This window comes from Hippocampus bargibanti, linkage group LG02 (assembly GCF_051943395.1).
Source record: "Hippocampus bargibanti isolate YZ-2025 linkage group LG02, ASM5194339v1, whole genome shotgun sequence".
In the NCBI taxonomy this organism is placed as follows: Eukaryota; Metazoa; Chordata; class Actinopteri; order Syngnathiformes; family Syngnathidae; genus Hippocampus; species Hippocampus bargibanti.
In genome coordinates this window covers 31,238,536-31,255,747 of record NC_142735.1, presented here as the reverse complement: position 1 = coordinate 31,255,747, position 17,212 = coordinate 31,238,536, and the positions used below count along the sequence as shown (strand labels likewise).

Below are 17,212 nucleotides of genomic sequence, written 5' to 3'. Positions count from 1 at the left end.
AACTATGATGGTGTTTATTTTGCTTTTATTATTATTATTACAACTACTTTTCTATCTCCAGATGAGAACTGCTTGTTTTCCATATTTTTTGTTTATTTACATCAAAACCACTGCCGGGCATGCACACGTTGGGTCGCTTTTATTTTTATTTTGCTCGCCGCAGAGTACCGTAATGCACAGTATTGCCAATCGAAGTGGCGGCTCACTTCACTTCGATTTTTCTAGTGGATACTGGTTTGACCGCAGTAAAGGTATTGTATGACGCGCACTGACGAGGCGGGACATATCGCGAGAGTTCGGGTGGCGGCTTTGGCTCATTTCGCAGCTCTCTAAACGGGCAGGCGGCACAAAGACGGGTAGGAACGATTTGAGCTTTAAGCCGTTAACGTTTCATGTTTTCTCATTCGTCCATCTCGCTGCACGTTTTGTTTCCACGGTTACATTGATTGAAGAGCGTTCACGCCCCTAGCATTAGCTTCCCTGGCTAACGAGCTTTTCCCCCCCACTAGGCCACTAGCTAATGCTAACGTTAGCCGGGCGACGTTGCGACGGTTCCTTGAATTTCTTCTCTTTTTCCTTCGTTGTGCATTTGAACTCAGAAACGAAGACTTATGCGACGCACGCCGGGTTCGCCTGCTTAACGTCAAGGCACCGAAGCTGTTCGCTCGTCTGGTAATCAATTGCTAGCAAGTCTGCTTTCATGTTCGAACGCGTCGGTCGACTGGAAGTTGCCCAGAAGCACAGTCGGACCATTCGATTCACTCAAAATCTGTCTCGGTTGTTTATTGACGACCAAGATGCTCTTGCTTTGTTCCCTGACCACGTGACCCTCATTTTCTCCTCCTCAGTGAGGATGTGTGTATGCCCGTTGTCGTCTTCATGCTCGTGTCGCTGCGGTCGGGGTGGGCCCGGGGGCGAAGACCACAACGTCTGCTTCTTGTCCTATACTGTCTTTCAGGACTCCACTTGCCTCTTTGCTCCAGATTTGACTTGGATCCGGACGCCTCTTGAAATTGTTCTCGTCTTTGAGCTGCGATGGAGGGCGCTCCCAAAGGCTTCTCGGGCGCGCATGGCCACATGGCGGCCTCGGCCGTCAAGTCCTTAGGCTTCGGCATGAGCGAGCAGCGGCCCGGCCGCCCTTTGGGGGGCGGCCTTTTGGGGGTGGGCGGTGGCCGAGGAGAAGGCGCCAACGACCTGGAGAGCGACTCTCGCCTGTCCCGCGGCGTCGGCGGCGGCCATCTTGGCAGCACAATGAAGCTTTTCGCCAGCTTGGGGCTGTCACCCTCCGATCTGGACGTTCTGGCTCAGATTCCAGAGGAGGACATCAGCGTGGAGACACTCCCGCAAATCCTCCTGCAGCTCAAGAACCGCAAGGCGGGCCTGCGGCCCTCCTCCAGCTGGGATGACGGGGCCAGGATGGGCGGCGCCTCTTTCGCTCAGGGTTCGGGCCCGTCGGACTTTGGCTTCGCTTCCGTCGGGCGCGCCGCGGGCTTGAATTTCGCAGAGGGGCGCGAGAGGTCGTACTCGGATCTTTTGCGCCACGATTCCTATGGCGCTCCTCCGCAAGGCGCCGCCTTGCTGCCCAGTCCCTCCTTCTCGCAGCGCAGGAAGGGCTCCCCATCGCACGGAAAAGTCCAAGACTTCTTGGGAGCCCCGCCCCCCCGCTTCCCACACGTGTGCTCTCTTTGTGACTTTGATGTGCATTCCAACCCGGTGAGTAAATCCACGTCTCCTTACCACCTTCCCACCCTCATCTTTTAGTCAACGGGACCTCTGTGTAGCCCATCCCCCCCATATGGTCGTCTTCTTTCCTTTTTGATCTTGCATATCTAACGATAAAGGACACTTTCGACCACATATTTGACACACAAACAAACGGGGTCTTGGGTGAGTGAGGTTCAATGTATGCTGCAACTTGAATGTGGGCTGATTTTGCCTGCCCGTGTCTAGGAGTGGAGCCAACACACAAACGGACTTCGACATGCTGAGAATAAGCGTCTTCTCGTCAACATGTGAGTCTCGCACGCCGCGCGCGCGCACACACACACACACACACACACATTCATGTTTGGATTGGATTAGCCTTTATTAGTCGCGCAGTGGAGAACTTTGCATTTCACAGCAGCAAAGGAATGAAAGTAGAAAAACAAAATACAGGAGCTGCTGGAAAGGCCGCCACTCTCATTGTGCCGTCTTGAAGTCAAAAGTCAATGGTTTTGTGAGGTTCGGATAACTCCAGATAAGGAGTGAGGACCACCGTTGCTGATAAGTTTAGAGAAGAACTAGTGTTACATTTGAACACTAAATGTCACCCCATTTCCCACTTCAACTTCTTGAAAAAACAAAAAGCAATAAAAAGTGGACTTAAATGAAATAACAGCAGGAGCAAGGTTTCGGGATGGCTACATTCAAAGTCCTCACCCCTGTAGTGAATTTGGTTAAAATATCATTTTACTTTTTGTGGTATGAACTTTTTCCTCTCACTTGTGGGGACCGGCCAAAAGGTCCTCACTTGTCAAAAATGTCCTCACTACGTATGGCTTAAATTGTTAGTGGTCCTCACAAGACTAGCCGTACAGACACACACACACACATTTGGTTGACTTTGGCTTAACACCAACATTCTCCTTGTGGTGACCTTCCTTGTAGGTACCCCGAGTGGGATATCAGTGGGGTTCCCGGCAGAAGGTAACCGTCGCATGACTGCGTGTCGGAGTGACTCTGAATTCCCAACACATTCAGGAACCAATCAATTGGTCACTGATGTGCCTTTTTTGTGCCATCAAGTTGGGCTTGAGCAGTGATTGACGCTCATTTTTGCATTTACAAAAATGTCAGGCAACACCACCTCCTCCCAATCCCCAAATATGATGCGCATGAATCGATCAATTTAAAAGTAGCAGGGAACCATCCATTTACCTTTCCGTTTGCCCATGCAAGAAAAGTTCCTGCCCATGGGAACTCACGACACAATTTGAAAATAAAAATGTCGATTGCTGAAGATTGGCGGAGGGTGCAAATCTGAGGAGATGCCTCCCTAACTTCTTGACATATTGAAGTGTCTGAAATAGCGTTTGCATGGGGCGTGCAACTTACAAAATGTCTCCGACCGGGTGGCCGACAACTTCAAGAAAAAAAAAAGAAAGTTATATTTTTTCAAATCAAACGTTCGCTTTATTTAATAAAGCAAACGTTTGAACGGAGATTTCGACATTAGAATAAATTATTCCGATTTAGAAATCTTCATTCGGTTTGTCAATTTGCATACTCGGCACGGCAGCCAATCAGAAGCCTGCTTCGCGCTTCTGTCTTTCCTGAGCGTTATAAGGTCGTGTATTTGCATATCATTTTCCAAAGTAGATGCACAGAACCTCAACCCCAGAAGAAATATTCAAAGGAAGCAAACATTTGATGCTACAAAACGTAAACATACGTTATCCTGTACACTGTAAAGTACTTGAGAGTTTTGAAAGGCGCTTAGAAATTGAACGCACATTAAAAGCATTGTGGAAAGAAGAATTCACGTGGCTTGTAGACGACCTAACGCAAACATTGCATTGTGGAAAATGACGAACAGTCTATGGACTAACGACCAACTGGAGCAAAATCATCAGCAAAGGGATAGTTACAATAAATAAAGCAAGGGAGCATTTGTGGTAGGTACATCCTTAATAAAAACAATCCTTAATACTTTGCAACAATGGGTTTTTTTTTGCGATTAGTCGCCTTATTGTGTTTCAAGTTGTGGAAAATGAGTTGTCTGCCCTGGTGTCCGCTAACTTTTTGTCATAAGTTTCAGTCACTGCATATTGTAATGAAATATTGGATTTGTATAATTGAAAATGTGTCCCTTTACGTCAGCGGCATCATGGAGTCCACCAACATGTCGGCGGGGCTGCTGGGACCCGCCCCCTCGGGGCATGCCCCGCCCGCCAGGATGCAGTCTACTTGGGGTGAGAAGTGCTTCCTTTCAGGCATGTTCGTGTGATGGCATCCAACGGTCCTTTTTCTTTTTGTGCCTGTGTGTATCAGGATCGGGACCCGGTCTGGGTGTTGGAATGCCCAGGCAGAACCACTCAGACCCTGATGTTGTCAGTACCTCCTCCCTTGATGCTCCTTAGTAGTGATGTGAGAACATGGATGAAAATGCTGAGCTTTCCCCGCAGTTGAGGAGCAGGGTGGTGGTGGTCAAATATGACAGGAAGCCCCTCAGCATCAAGACCTTGTTCTCTTTTGCTGAACCTTTCGGGCGTCTGCAAGAGCACCTGGTCCTCAAGACCAAGGTATGGTTTCCCTGTTTTGTTTTTGCTCACCTTAATAATAATACATTTCATTTCTAAGCGCCTTTCAAAACTCTCAAGGTCACTTTACAGTCACAGGATAAGTTTTTCTGTGGGTGAGCAGCGGCAGTAAGTAAGTTACTCAAATAGCGGCAGTAAGTAACTCAAATAGATAAATCTGGCGAGCTAGCTAATGGATAGCAAATAAATAAACAACCAGACAGCTAGTTAATGGATAGCTAATAGATAGCCGCCAGCCAGCTAGACATCTAATAGCTAGCTAGCTAATGGATAGCTAATAGATAGCCAACAGCTCACCATCTAGCAGCCAGCTAGTTAATGGATAGCTAATAAATAGCTAATAGATAACCAGATAGCCACCATCCAGCTAATGGATAGCAAATAAATAGCTAATAGACAGCCCAGAGCTAGCCAGCTAACAGCCAGCCAGTGAGTTAATGGGTAGCTAATACATAGCTAATAGATAGCCAGCTAACAGCCGAGCCAGCTAGCTAATGAATAGCTAATAGATAGCCAGCTAGCCAACAGCGAGCCAGCTAGACAGCTTACAGCGAGTCAGCTAGACAGCTAATAGTTAGCTAGCTAATGGATATCGCAACGGAGAGGGCTCTCAAGCAGCGTGACAACAAGAGGCGCCTTTCAAATGCATGAAAATAAAAAAGAAACGTGGCGATCGATGGGCGGATGCTCACGGCGCCGTAGCCGAGCGACGCCAACTAGCGGGGCCTTTTGCGCCCCCCCCCCCCCACCCCCGGGGGGTTGTCGTCAGCAGGTCTGTTGTGCCGTCAGTCATAAACACCCAGGGGTGATGTTGGTGTCCGCAGGCCTTTCTGGAGATGGAGACACATGAGGAGGCCATGGACATGGTCAACTACTACCAACAGAACCCAGCCACCCTCTACGGGAAATTCATCACCTTCTATCTGTCCAGGCGGCTGATTGTCATCCAGGTGACGTCACCGCCGGGGTGCGCCCGCCTCAGCTCATGAGTCTTAACGTGACGCAGCGTCTTTTGTGACCCCCGCAGAAGGAAGACCGGGCGTCGGACCGGCCCTCCTGGGACGGCCCCCGTTGCGGCAGCCAGGTGGTCTTCTTCTCCAACGTCCCTAGGGAAGAAGACAAGAAGGGGGAGCTGCTGACGGTCGCCGCTCGCTTCGGCGTGGTGGAAAAACATCTCTTTATGAATGACCAGGTGACACGCTGCCCAATGCCGCTCTCAATTTTTGCATTTTCCCTCCGCCTCACTCCAAAAAGCCGTCGATCGTGGCGGACGGTTGCACTTTTCTTGACGTCCGACGACGCGAATGCCGCCCTTCACCTTGGAGAGTAGTGATGTGTCGTTCGCTAACGAGCCGGTTCTTAGAGCTGGGTCTCTGAAGTGAACGAAGAGAGCCGGTTCCTAAGAAGGAGCCAGAAATGGGAGCTGACTTTTTTGGTCCTCTATTCCCCGGCCCCAGTCTTCGGTTAAAGCCGCATGTGATTGGTCGATATCCGTGGTAGAGGAGGGAGGGGAGAATTACAGACACACGCAGCAGTGAGGAGAAGGGGGCAGGGGGGACGTTAGGGTAGACAGGTGGACAAATGTTATTACATTATGCTGGTATTATTATTCAATTATTATATTTTTTACTAGTTGGTATGATAGCATTATTAATATGAAAAGCAAATTAATGACAGCTGATTATCAGACCAGAGTAACTACAGGGAAAGTGAAAGTCAGTAGATGCTCTCTGTGCACATATAAATAAATCAAGCCATATAAATAATATTTGCTATAGTGTATTTTGTACAAGAGTAATTCATTTTTCTCATAATTTTACATGATTTTTGGGAGTTAGTTAATTTAAGCAAAAAAAAAACCGAGGAGCCATTTGGGAGCCGAGCCAAAAGAACCGGCTCTCTGAAAAGAGCTCAATTCACATCACAATTGGACAGGCCTTCATCCAGTTGGGGAGGCCCGAGGACGCCGAAATGATGGTCAAGTACCACACGCTCCACCCGCTCAACATCAAAGGACGCACCATCCACCTCAACATCTGCACCAAGTACAAGACGCTCAAGTGAGTCCGCCTGGCCGTTGTCATGGCAATGGCGCCACCTCACGCTTCTTCTTCGTCAACAGCCTCACCCGCAAACGTAAGGAAGCGCGCGACAGCAGTGGTTGGAGTCCCGCTACCAAGCGAAGGTCATCGCGGTCCCGCTCGCCTTCCGGGAGCTGCGAAGAGGAGAAAGGATCCAAATCGGCCTCGGAAGCGGCGGCGGCGGCAACAGATGACGACGGCGAGGGGGAGGAAGTGGCGGGAGTGCAGGAGGGGGAGGAGGCCCCGAGCGCCACCGGGGCGGACAATGAACCCAGCGGGACGGCGGAGGACAGCGCTTGCAACCAGGTGACGGGAAAAACGGAGGGAGGGGGGGGGGGGGGGGGGGGCTTGCGGAGGATTGTTCTCAAGGAGTGTCTTCCCAGTCTCCTCATGATCACGGGGATGGCGGCGCCAAGGAAAAAGACGACGTGAAAGATGGCGGCGCTGTGTGGCGGGAGGAGGCGGAGGAGGAGCAGCCCGCCGAAGAGGTCAAGCAGGCAACGGGCGAGGTAACTGCAGACGGACGCGTTACAGCGTTGGCGGTGGCCTTGATGAGCTCTCTGTGCGCTCAGGGCGACGACTTCCTGGAAAACATGGAGGATTTTGTGACGCTGGACGAGCTCCCCGAGGAGGGCGACATGGAGGCGGCGGACAAGGAAGCGGCAGACGGCATCGGTAATAATAATTATAATAATAATAATACATGTCATTTTTAAGAGCCTTTCAAAACTCAAGGTCACTTTCCAGTCACAGGTTAAGTTTTTTCTGTGGGTGAGCTGCGACAGCCACATGCGCCAGCGTTCACTCAACCCGGAATAAATCCAATACAGTGATACCTTGGCTTACGAACTTAATTGTGTCCCAGACAGAATGTGTAAGGCGAAAAGTGTTTCCCATAGGAAACCATTAAAATGAGAATAATCCATTCCCAGGTCCCCATAAAACATAATTTTCTACTTTCTAATTTTCTAAGCCTTAAAACTACGCAAAATATACCTTATTTGATGTATAATAAATGTGCTATGGTATTATAATTAAAGAGAGTCGTTTTATTGACTTTTGTGATGGTCGTTGATGGCTTGATGGAATGGAGTGGCTGGTTTCATCGGCATTAAACACTTGATGAGGAACGTAGCCTTCTTCTTTCATCATCTTGAGGAATGATCCCTTGTAGGTGCTTTCTCTGCGATCATTTTACCTAGTTCTTCATCAATTGTGTTCTGTTTAGCTGGGTTGATAGCTTTTTGCATCAAGTGTCCAGATGGCTTGTGCGGGTTATTTGTGGAGCCTGATTGATGGGATATTTTAACCTTGCAGTCTACACTGCTTTTGAACTGTCAAAGTTGAAACGAGTCCAAATTTCACTGTTTTCTATCCATTTTATCACTCTTTCACTGTCGTCTGCCTGTCTCTTTAATGTTAACCCCCCCCCCCCCCTTACTGCTGCGTTCTTATCCAATCACGTGGCTTTAACTGAAGACTGGGGGTGGGGAATAGAGGACAAAAAAAAGTTGGGTGCCATTTTCTTTTTGCGAGAACGGCCTCACTCTCTCTCTGTAACCCCCCCACACCTCACTGATGCGTTCTTGACCAATCACGTGGCTTTAACTGAAGACGGGGTGGGGAATAGAGGACAAAAACAGTCGGCTGCCATTTCCTAGTTCGGAGAACGGTCTCGTTTGCCAACGACATATCACTCATTGTGGCGCTCCATGTGTATCCTGAAAAATAGTTCGTATGCCAAGGTAAAATATTCATAAACGTAACGTTCGTAAACCAAGGTGTTCATAAACCGAGGTATCACTGTATCTAATAAATAGATAGCTAGAAGCCGGTATGCTCGCGCTCAGGTAACCATGGTGTGATAACCATGCACCTATGCCTTCTTTTCTGCAGACACATCCAGGAAGGGGGTAGGTAGCTCGGCGTCAGTCGCCAAAACGTCCGACGGGTTACGTGTGAGCGTTTCCTCCCGTCAGGGGCTGCGAGTGGTCAACATCATAGGCTTCAGACGGGGCTACAAATTCTTAAACGAGCTGCTGGCACTGGCCACGCCCTTCGGGAAGGTGGTCAAGCATCTCGTCCTGGACTGGCGGCCCGAGGTAGCCCCCCCCCCCCCCCCCCCCCTACTGCCATGTCACAGGGTGCCTGCCGACGCCGACTTTTGGTCTCTGGCTTTCCCATCAGGCCTTCCTCCAGTTTGCTACAGAAGAGGAAGCGCGCGCCATGGCCAAGTTCTACAGTGGCAACGTCATGCCGTCGGTGTGCGGGCGCCCGGTCCGGGTCAACCACTCGCTGACTTACCCGACCATCCAGGTGAGGGAGAAGGGGAGGGGGGTGCTGGTCTGCGCCGGGGTTGGGATGACCCTCCTCCCTTTTCTGTCGGTGTCAGAGCGGCTCCAGCAGGGTGGTGTACATCGGCCAGCTGCCCAACAGCACGTTCAAGGACGAGGACGTCCTGAAATTGGCCGAGCCCTTCGGCAAAGTCAAAAAGTACTTCCTGAACCGCATGAAGCGGGAGGTGGGTACGGTTGGGGTGGTGGGGGGTTCCGTCCGGGACTACCACAACCTTCCGTTGCAATTTCGCCCGCACAGTGTTTCCTGGAGATGGCGAAGGCGGGGGCAGCAGACGACATGGCTCAAGCGTACAAAACCAATCAGGCCAAGTTAAACGGCAAACGTCTTCTCATTTACGTCAGCAGGAAGTACACGCAGCTCAAATACGGGTGGGTGAGCTTCGCCTGGGGCGTCGGAAAATGTCCACTTGCCGTGAAATTAAATGTATTATTACAGTAAAGTCTCGTTATATCGATATCGGATATATCGATAGTCCCGGTTATATCGATACTATTTCTATGCACGCACGGAGAAAATTACATGCAAACAGGGTCGGATATATCGATAGTCCTGGTTATATCGATATTTTTTCGGACTCCCTTGAATATCGATATAACGAGACTTTACTGTATTATCATTTGCTAGCTATTTGCTATCCATTAGCTCTGGCTGGCTAGCTAGCTATTTAGCTAGCTATGTATTCACTATCTAGCTGAATGGCTATGTAGCTAGGTATCTGTTGGCTATCGATTGGCTAGCTAGCTAGCTTTCTATCTATTTGAGTTATTCCGGGTTGGCGCGTGTGGCTGCCGCTGCTCACCCACAGAAAAACTTATCCTTTGACTGTAAAGTATCTGAGAGTTTTGAAAGGCGCTTATAAATTAAATGTATTATTGTTATTATTACGTTTGGCATGTTCCCCCCACACGCAGGCACAACTGTCCCAGCGCCACCAAGAGAGGGCCCGACAGCTCGTCTCCAAAGGCCTCCAAATCTACAGAAGAACCTCCGGCCAAAAAAAACAAGGATGAGGAGCACCGAGAGCAAAAGAAGGAGCCAAAAGAAGAAGAGCAGCCAAAGGCGGTCAAGGAGGAGGAAGAAGAGGAGCAGCTGAGGCCACAAGAGGGAAACTGCGTCAAAGAGGATCAGGTGGCAAGCGAGGACGAGGCGGAGAAGAAGCCCGAGCAGGAGGAGGAGGAGAAGCTTGATGACAAACAAAGGAAACCCGAAAATGGGGAGGAGCCAATGGAAGCTCAGGAGGAAGATGGCCGTCCGAGCGTACCCCTCACAGTGGACGTCCCAGAGAAGATTCCCGATGTTCCTGATGACCAGGTTGGAAGTTTAGTCAGCGTTGCCGCGCCGCCCGTTGATTCATCGGCTTTTGTTTTGATGACGCAGCCACCGGAGGAGGAGCCGGAGGAGGAGCCTGAAGCTGCCCCGCCCGGCTTGGCGCTTTTGCCACCGTTTGACCCCGACAGTGCCGTCGGTGAGCTAGCGAGAGGCAGCGAAGCCTCGCCAGTATTGCTACTGGTTCGCCGGCCACTGAAGCTTCTGCTGCGCTTCCTACAGGTGTGGAACACATCAAGATGGGTTACTACTGCCGCGTCTGCCTCCTCTTTTACTCCAACGAGGACATGGCCAAGAAGACGCACTGCAGAAGCCAGATGCACTACGATAAGCTGCAGGTAAGCCCTTGCGCGGCGCCAACGCGGACGTCCCCACAACGTTGTCACCCGCTTGACGTTTGGCCTTTCAGAAACATCTGGAGAAGGAAGCAAGCAGATCCAACAAGACGAGCCAGCTTGTGACCGGTGACCCCAAAGAGTAGACGCGGGCACTGCGCTTCGGATGTTAGCTAGTTGTCATGTGATGTCATGTGGCTCCTCCCATCCCATTTAGCTTAGCTTGTTGTTCCATGTTTGATGAAATAAACTTTTACACAGTCACGAGTCACCTTTATTGGAAAAGTACAAAGTCAAGCACAGGTTGACAAATAGGTAGCCAATATCATCGTCTTTTTTCTGCATTTCAACACCGCTCGTGGACTACTGTCAGAGATGTTCGGTCGGACACTGTGGACAAAGGTTCAAACACCGGAAGATTGTCTTTTACTGCCGGCAGGGGACGTAGCCATTCAATACAGATGCCCAAATTCTGCAGCCCTCCGCAAAGCTATTGAGACTATATACAGATTAAAGTGACACATTAGTAAAACATAGTTTTCTTGATTAGAATACCACGCCCCTGGACGTTCTAAGCACCAATAGCTGTAAGCAATAAAACAGATATTTTTAATTGGTTGTCTTTTCCATGAACTGATAGCTTTGTAACCTGGCTAATGAGCTCTTCCTGTGAGGGACTTTCAAGTCCTAAATTCTGTCTAAGGAAGGAGTTAACCAAGTACTTTTAAAAAGTAAAATCTAGCTATATGCAGTGGAATCTTTGTAAAATGCGGTCAGGAGAAGGCATTTCAAGTGATTTTACGAATTATGGACGCAACTTGTCTGGGGTTGTCAGTTGTCCTTTTAAGGACAACTGACGTCACTTTTTTGTTTCTTAACTGACATCAGAAAAACGTTTTATAGCATCTAAAATACCCAAAACACATTTTTAATCAAATGCAAAACACCAATAAAAATGACTTAAAGTGTCTAAAAAGTACTTCAATTTGAAACCTGAAGTGGCCAGTTTCAGAAGGTCCCGCCCCCATGTTCGTGGTATCATGGCAAGACGTCTTGCCTTGCACGAGAATCAAAATAATGGCTTCAGATTCGGAGAACATGCTTTTTTGTTACTCATCCAGTTATGAATATGATTCAAATAGTTCTGAAGAAGAAAGCATACATGTTTGCAATCGATTAAAGAATTTATTCCGTGTCATTTTGAGGGGGGAAATGTAGCACCGAATGTGTGTCATCTGGGGGTGTGGAATGTAGCACTGAAAAGAGGCAGAAGAGGGCGACAAAGCTCCGTGGAAACGGGCTGATTAATTCCTTACAATTTTTGTCAGTGAATATCAAATAGATGCTTGGTGCCACACACAAGGATTCACCATCGCGTTATTTATGTTTTCCTTCTAATTTTGCCATCAACCCGCATGAACACGAAGTTTTCAGACCAAACAGTATTGCAAAATGCATTGAGGTGATGCAAGGTATGTCCTTTCTCGCTGAGGGGTGTTCCTTCAGTGACGTAGGGTGAGGACTCATCACCAACTCAAAAACAAGACTTCCGGAATATTCAGCGCGAGTCTTAAAACGTAGAATATCGCTAGATGCGGTGGAATTTTGGAAAATACGCTCAGTAGAAGTCATTTGAAGCCATTTTACAAATTATGGACACAACTTGTCCGGAGACGTCGGTTGTCCTTTAAGTCGTCCCTCACCGGGTTCAGAATGTCTTTATCAGGAGGCCGAATGACAAAAACCAGTGTGGCCACAAAGCACAACCGTTTTCCTCGCGACACAGCCACATGGTAGACAATCGCAGAACCTTCGCAGAACGGACTCACCAGTGATGGAAACAGGATCCGGGTGATGGTTAGCTAACATCAAAATTATTGCTTTTCAGATGACGCCCAGCTCTACCTCTCCAGCAAACCCGACACCTCTCTTCCACCTTCATCCCTTTCACTCTGCCACTCAGAAATTAAATCATGGTTTAGCCACAACTTCCTCAAACTCAACAGCGAAAAAAAAACTACTCTTCGGTACCAAATCCACCTTACACAAAGCCAGCAGTTCCTTCCTCACTAATGACAGTTCAACCGTGTCCCCCTCCCTTCAGGTCAAGAGCCTGGGTGTCTACACACACACAGGTATATACAGAGATACATTGGCTTACGAACTTAATTGGTTCCCAGAGTGCGTAAGGCGAAAAGTGTGTATCCCAAAAATTAGTTTCACATAGGAAACAATTAAAATGATAATACAGTAGGGCCTCGGTTTACGAACACCTTTTCAAATTTTTGGTTTACAAACGTTAAATTTATGAAAATTAAACCTTGGATTAAGCACTGCTTTTCGCGATACACACCCCCCACCACGGCTGGCGGAGTAATCTTCGGCGGAAGAACACCAAAGCACATGAACAGTGCCCCAGCCAGCCTACCTTTCCACACCCCCTTTCTCTGAATGCACACGTTGATTGAGAGAGAGAGAGAGAGAGAGAGAGAGAGAGAGAGAGAGAGAGAGAGAGAGAGAGAGAGAGAGACGTTAATCGCCTCCAAGGAGTTTTTTATAGATACTTTTGCTGTTATGGGACCGAAAAAGACCCCACTACAGACTCGTGTTCAGCCGAAGAAAACACAAAACAAAATTTCAGTCGAGGAGAAGAAGGCGATCATTGAGAAACACGAACGAGGTGTGCGTTTGTCTGCTTTAGCGGTTTAGCGGATATGCTAAATCCATTGCTACCATTGCTACCATCCTTCGCCTAAAACCTTTACACAAAGGCTTTATTTACTTGATGCTTTCACGTGACTAAAGGCTTGGCATGATGTTACCTTTCGATCCTTGAAAGCAGCATGGGAGAATTTGTGGCCCGCATGCATCCTTGAGAGGGACTTTGAAGGATTTGATCCTCATGACTCTGTTGTGTTCATTGGACAGAACATGGGACTGCAGATGACATCGAGGAGCTTGTTGCTGACCATAATGAGGTCCACACCACAGAGGATTTGATTTGCCTTCAAGAGGACAAGCAGAAGCAGGCCATTCAGGAGTTGTCATCTGAGGGCGAGGGGGAGGAGATGGCTGCAGCATCAAGTCCAGGCTTTTATTGAACAGTTCCATCCAGAAAAGATTGTGGCTATGAGAATCATCAATATGATGAATGATAATGTGATGCCTCAGTTTTGTAAGACCTTACAAGTCAGAAAGCAACAGGTGTCAATTAAGAGCCATCAACGACCATCACACATGTAAATAAAGTGACTTTATTATACAGTGCAGTGTATTTCTTTCATTACAATACAATAGCACATTTATTCATAGAATAAGGTATGTTGTAATAATAATAATAATAATACATTTCATTTTTAAGCGCCTTTCAAAACTCTGAAGGTCACTTTACAATCACAGGATCAGTTGTGTGTAGTTTTAAGGCTTATTTAGTTGAAAATTATATTTTTTGGAGACCTGGGAATGGATTATTCTCATTTTAATGGTTTCCTATGGGAAATTAATTTTTGGGATACACACTTTGCGCCTTACACACTGTCTGGGAACCAATTAAGTTCGTAAGTCAAGGCCCCACTGTAATCCGTTGCCAGGTCCCTATAAAACATAATTTTCTACTTTCTAATTTTCTAAGCCTTAAAACTACACAAAATATACCTTATTTTATGTATAATAAATGTGCTATGGTATTATAATTAAAGAAATAAACTGTACTGGATAATAGTCGTTTTACTGACCTTTGTGATGGTCGTTTATGGCTTGATTGAATGGAGTGGCCGGTTTCATCAGCATTAAACACTTGATGAGGAACGAAGGCTTCTTCTTTCACCATCTTGAGGAATGATCTCTTGGAGGTGCTTTCTCTGCCATAATTTTACCTAGTTCCTCATCCGGATCTAAGAACCGGCTCGTTGGCGAACGAAACATCACTGCTGTGGACTCATTGTTCTATTTTTATGGCAGAAAGCCAAAAAGCTCAGGGGTGTTGGGACCATTGCAAACGTTGTCCCCACGAGCTTTTTTCTTTGGCGAAAACAACAACAGCAGCAAGAATTTTGCGGGGAAACGTGAACATGTGGAAAGTTTCCTGCGAGGCCTGAGCACGAGAGGTCTTCTTCCCTTTGTTCTCACCATCGTTTCCCCGTCATGAGTGCTCTGATCTTCTTCTCCGAAATGAAAAATTCGCACGCGGTCGCACGGGAAGCGGAGGCCGAGTTGAGGCGCTGGCAGCCCTGACACGCAAGCGGCCATTGCGTTGCTGCTTCCATAGAGATGCTTCATGCGTTGCTAGCACATTGCTAGCACATTTCTCGTGTACGGAGCCCCTAAGGGGACATCGAAAACAAAAAAAAATAACAATCTCGCAATACTTTGCGAGATCTCGCAAAGTTACGCTATCTTTGAGGGTTTTTAGCAAGCTTCTAAGCCTATAAGAGAGGCGTCGGGAACCTTTTTCACTAAGAGAGACATAAAAATAAAATGGCGACACACACACACACACACACACACACACACACACACACACACACACACACACACACACACACACACACACACACACACACACACACACACACACACACACACACACGCACGTGAGTTCAACAAAATGTGAGAGCATACTGGTAACATCCGACTTACGACCGAGTTCCGTTCCGACCAAACGGTCGTAAGTCAAAACGGTCGTAAGTCGAAATCCATTCAAAATGTTGAATAGAGACTCTGTGGCTAAATGACATGCAACAGCCCCCCACCCCCTGGTGCCATCATAAAGTCAATTGCTGTGCGAGAGTGAGATGCTGGCTACCTGGCCAAAATTTTGGCATTGCTAATGACCCCGGACTGTTTTTCCGATGCAGCCAGGGTAGCACGTGTCAGTCAAAGGAGGGCGTCCACAAAACCGCGGACCGGGCTTTGTGGACCCACCGCCCCGGCTGCAGTCGCCGTCAGCTGGCGAGCAGCTGAGGCGGCGGACACTGATGCACTCTGACAGCGTCTGCTAATTGGACTAAATTCCTTTACCTCGGGCAGCCGTGTCGGCACAAAGTGGCGCTCGACACGTGAATAAGTGATGGCGGGCGGCGGGCGCGGCGCACGCTTTGTGAATCATTTAAGGACACAACATGCTAATTACTGGCAGTGGAAAGGAAAGGCGGGAAAAAGGAGCTTTTTGCAGCGGCTTTCAGCCGCAATTAAGACACCGCGCGCTGTCACTTGGGCGGGTGCGGGAGCGCTTCATTTATTCATCCGCTGAGCAGATACTGAGTGCGCTGGTGCTTTGGATGCTGCCAGGCCTCAGGGGGGGTACTTGGAGAGAGAACAGTTTGCGAGGAGATGGTGCACAACTTTTCCTTTTCGCCCCAACCTAAACAATTGTAACAAAAAATCATAAAAATATAAATGTACCAGCAATATAAATATAACTCATGACAAAAAGTTAGCGGACACCCGGGCAGACAACACCGAAAAGTTGGCTGCCCGGCCATAAAGTTGCCTGCTCCAATTTTCACAACTTAAAACACAATAACGACTAATCGCATATGCAAATGCACAACCTTAAATGCTCGGGAAGCACGAAGCAGGCTTTTAATAATAATAATAATAATAATAATAATAATAATAATAATAATAATAATAATAATAATAATAATAATAATCCAATCCAAATCCATTTCATTTATAAGCGCCTTTCAAAACTCTCAAAGTCACTTTACAGTCACAGGATAAGTTTTCCTGTGGGTGAGCAGCGGCAGCCACACGCGCCTGCATTCACGCTACCCGGAAGTAACTCAAATAGACACAAAGCTCGATAGCTAGCTAATAGATAGCCAACACATACCTAGCTTCATAGCCAGTCAGTTAGATAGTGAATAGATAGCTAGCTAGATTGCAAATAGCTAGCCAGATAGCTAATAGATAGCAAATAGCTTGCAAATTGCTACCATTGCTACCATCCTTCGCCTAAAACCTTTACACAAAGGCTTTATTTACTTGATGCTTTCACGTGACTAAAGGCTTGGCATGATGTTACCTTTCGATCCTTGAAAGCAGCATGGGAGAATTTGTGGCCCGCATGCATCCTTGAGAGGGACTTTGAAGGATTTGATCCTCATGACTCTGTTGTGTTCATTGGACAGAACATGGGACTGCAGATGACATCGAGGAGCTTGTTGCTGACCATAATGAGGTCCACACCACAGAGGATTTGATTTGCCTTCAAGAGGACAAGCAGAAGCAGGCCATTCAGGAGTTGTCATCTGAGGGCGAGGGGGAGGAGATGGCTGCAGCATCAAGTCCAGGCTTTTATTGAACAGTTCCATCCAGAAAAGATTGTGGCTATGAGAATCATCAATATGATGAATGATAATGTGATGCCTCAGTTTTGTAAGACCTTACAAGTCAGAAAGCAACAGGTGTCAATTAAGAGCCATCAACGACCATCACACATGTAAATAAAGTGACTTTATTATACAGTGCAGTGTATTTCTTTCATTACAATACAATAGCACATTTATTCATAGAATAAGGTATGTTGTAATAATAATAATAATAATACATTTCATTTTTAAGCGCCTTTCAAAACTCTGAAGGTCACTTTACAATCACAGGATCAGTTGTGTGTAGTTTTAAGGCTTATTTAGTTGAAAATTATATTTTTTGGAGACCTGGGAATGGATTATTCTCATTTTAATGGTTTCCTATGGGAAATTAATTTTTGGGATACACACTTTGCGCCTTACACACTGTCTGGGAACCAATTAAGTTCGTAAGTCAAGGCCCCACTGTAATCCGTTGCCAGGTCCCTATAAAACAT

The 17,212-nt window shown here is 47.4% G+C and overlaps 1 protein-coding gene across 1 annotated transcript; it reads left to right on the top strand.

The window, feature by feature from the left end:
• The first annotated feature begins 681 nt into the window (after positions 1–681).
• Positions 682–10,665, top strand: matr3l1.2 (matrin 3-like 1.2). The gene is made up of 20 exons (XM_088990969.1): positions 682–1,713; positions 1,951–2,012; positions 2,650–2,688; positions 3,862–3,953; positions 4,033–4,091; positions 4,167–4,283; positions 5,126–5,251; positions 5,329–5,493; positions 6,237–6,361; positions 6,424–6,688; positions 6,766–7,057; positions 8,279–8,295; positions 8,362–8,484; positions 8,570–8,698; positions 8,775–8,903; positions 8,978–9,108; positions 9,652–10,051; positions 10,118–10,205; positions 10,289–10,404; positions 10,476–10,665. Exons 1-20 carry the CDS (start codon positions 1,036–1,038, stop codon positions 10,545–10,547), a joined length of 3,225 nt encoding a protein of 1,074 aa, XP_088847095.1. The 5' UTR covers positions 682–1,035; the 3' UTR covers positions 10,548–10,665.
• Positions 10,666–17,212: the final 6,547 nt, after the last annotated feature.